At 66.0% G+C, this 1,072-nt stretch overlaps 1 protein-coding gene across 1 annotated transcript in view; it reads right to left on the reverse strand.

Annotated features, from left to right (window-relative positions):
- Window positions 1–190: 190 nt before the first annotated feature.
- Window positions 191–1,072, reverse strand: part of MTX1 (metaxin 1) — a 5,919-nt gene continuing 5,037 nt past the window's right edge. Inside the window, exons 2-3 of the mRNA XM_029958156.1 lie at window positions 676–859; window positions 191–598 (exon numbers count right to left, since the gene is read on the reverse strand). Coding sequence (XP_029814016.1) covers window positions 369–598; window positions 676–859 — 414 coding nt within the window. The 3' untranslated portion in view covers window positions 191–368. The remainder of the gene's footprint in view (window positions 599–675; window positions 860–1,072) is intronic.

The following is a 1,072-nucleotide window of genomic DNA, read 5'->3' on the forward strand; positions in this document are numbered from 1 at the left end:
CCCCACAGCTGCAGGAGAAGGGACAGGGGATGCAGCTGAGACACCACAGATGCTTTTAGGTTCCCCCCGTGCCCAGTCCCCAGTGAGACCTGGGCCTGGGGCCAAGGGCAGAGCTGGGGGCAGGACATGCTGGTGCCCGCTGCAGCACTCCATCCTGGGCAACTGGGGAAACTGGGAAGGACCCTGAGCGTGCCGAGAGGACAAGAGGGAGGTTTATTGGCGTGGCAGGGACACTCCCGCAGTGAAGGCCGTGGTTCCTGGCAGGACAACGAGCGGAGCACCCACGGGGAATGATGCTGCCAGGCTCCCGGTGTAAAAAGAGTCAGTTCCAGGGGGCTGGGGGGGTGAGACAGTCACACAGCTCATCCTCACTCCTCCTCCTCYTCCTCTTCCTCCTCCCCCATGGCGATGGGCTGCCGGCCGGCCGGCCCCACGCCGCCGCGCTGGATGGACACGATGCCGCTCAGGAAGGCGTAGCCCAGCATGGCCACCAGCCCCACCAGCACCGACAGCAGCTGGTTGCGCCGTTTGTGGGGGTCCTCCTCTCCCTCACTGCTGTCCGTGCCCGCAGCCCGTGGGGCACCGGCCAAGGGATCAGCTGGGGGGACAGAGCAGGGATGAGAGGGGGGAAAGGTCACCCCGAGCCCGCAGGATGAGGTGGGGGACGGCCCTCACCTCCATCCCAGGGGAAGTAGAGGCTGAGGATGGAGGTGCAGTAGTTGCACAGGTTCTGCAGGGACTTCAGGTGCTGCTGCAGTTTCCCGTTGGGCAGCTTCGCCTTCAGGAGCGGCGCCAGGCGGCTGAAGACGAAGGCGTCGAGGGAGGCCGGCCTGGGGCACAGAGAGCCAGGGCTGGGCCACTGTCCCCACCCAAAGCCACTCGGACACACTGGTCACCTCCCAGCGCCCTGGGGGCACTGCCTCCAGCCCAAGGTGAGGATGGGGAGCAGTATGATCCCACCCCAGACCACTCCCACAGCCTGAATTCCTCACTCCCTGCTGCCTGGAACAGCCCTGTCCCACCCACAAAGCAATGCACAGGGGCTGTGACTCCCCTGCACACCAGGGGAGGC

This window comes from Manacus vitellinus, unplaced genomic scaffold (genome assembly GCF_001715985.3).
Source record: "Manacus vitellinus isolate BGI_N305 unplaced genomic scaffold, ASM171598v3 scaffold_142_pilon, whole genome shotgun sequence".
In the NCBI taxonomy this organism is placed as follows: Eukaryota; Metazoa; Chordata; class Aves; order Passeriformes; family Pipridae; genus Manacus; species Manacus vitellinus.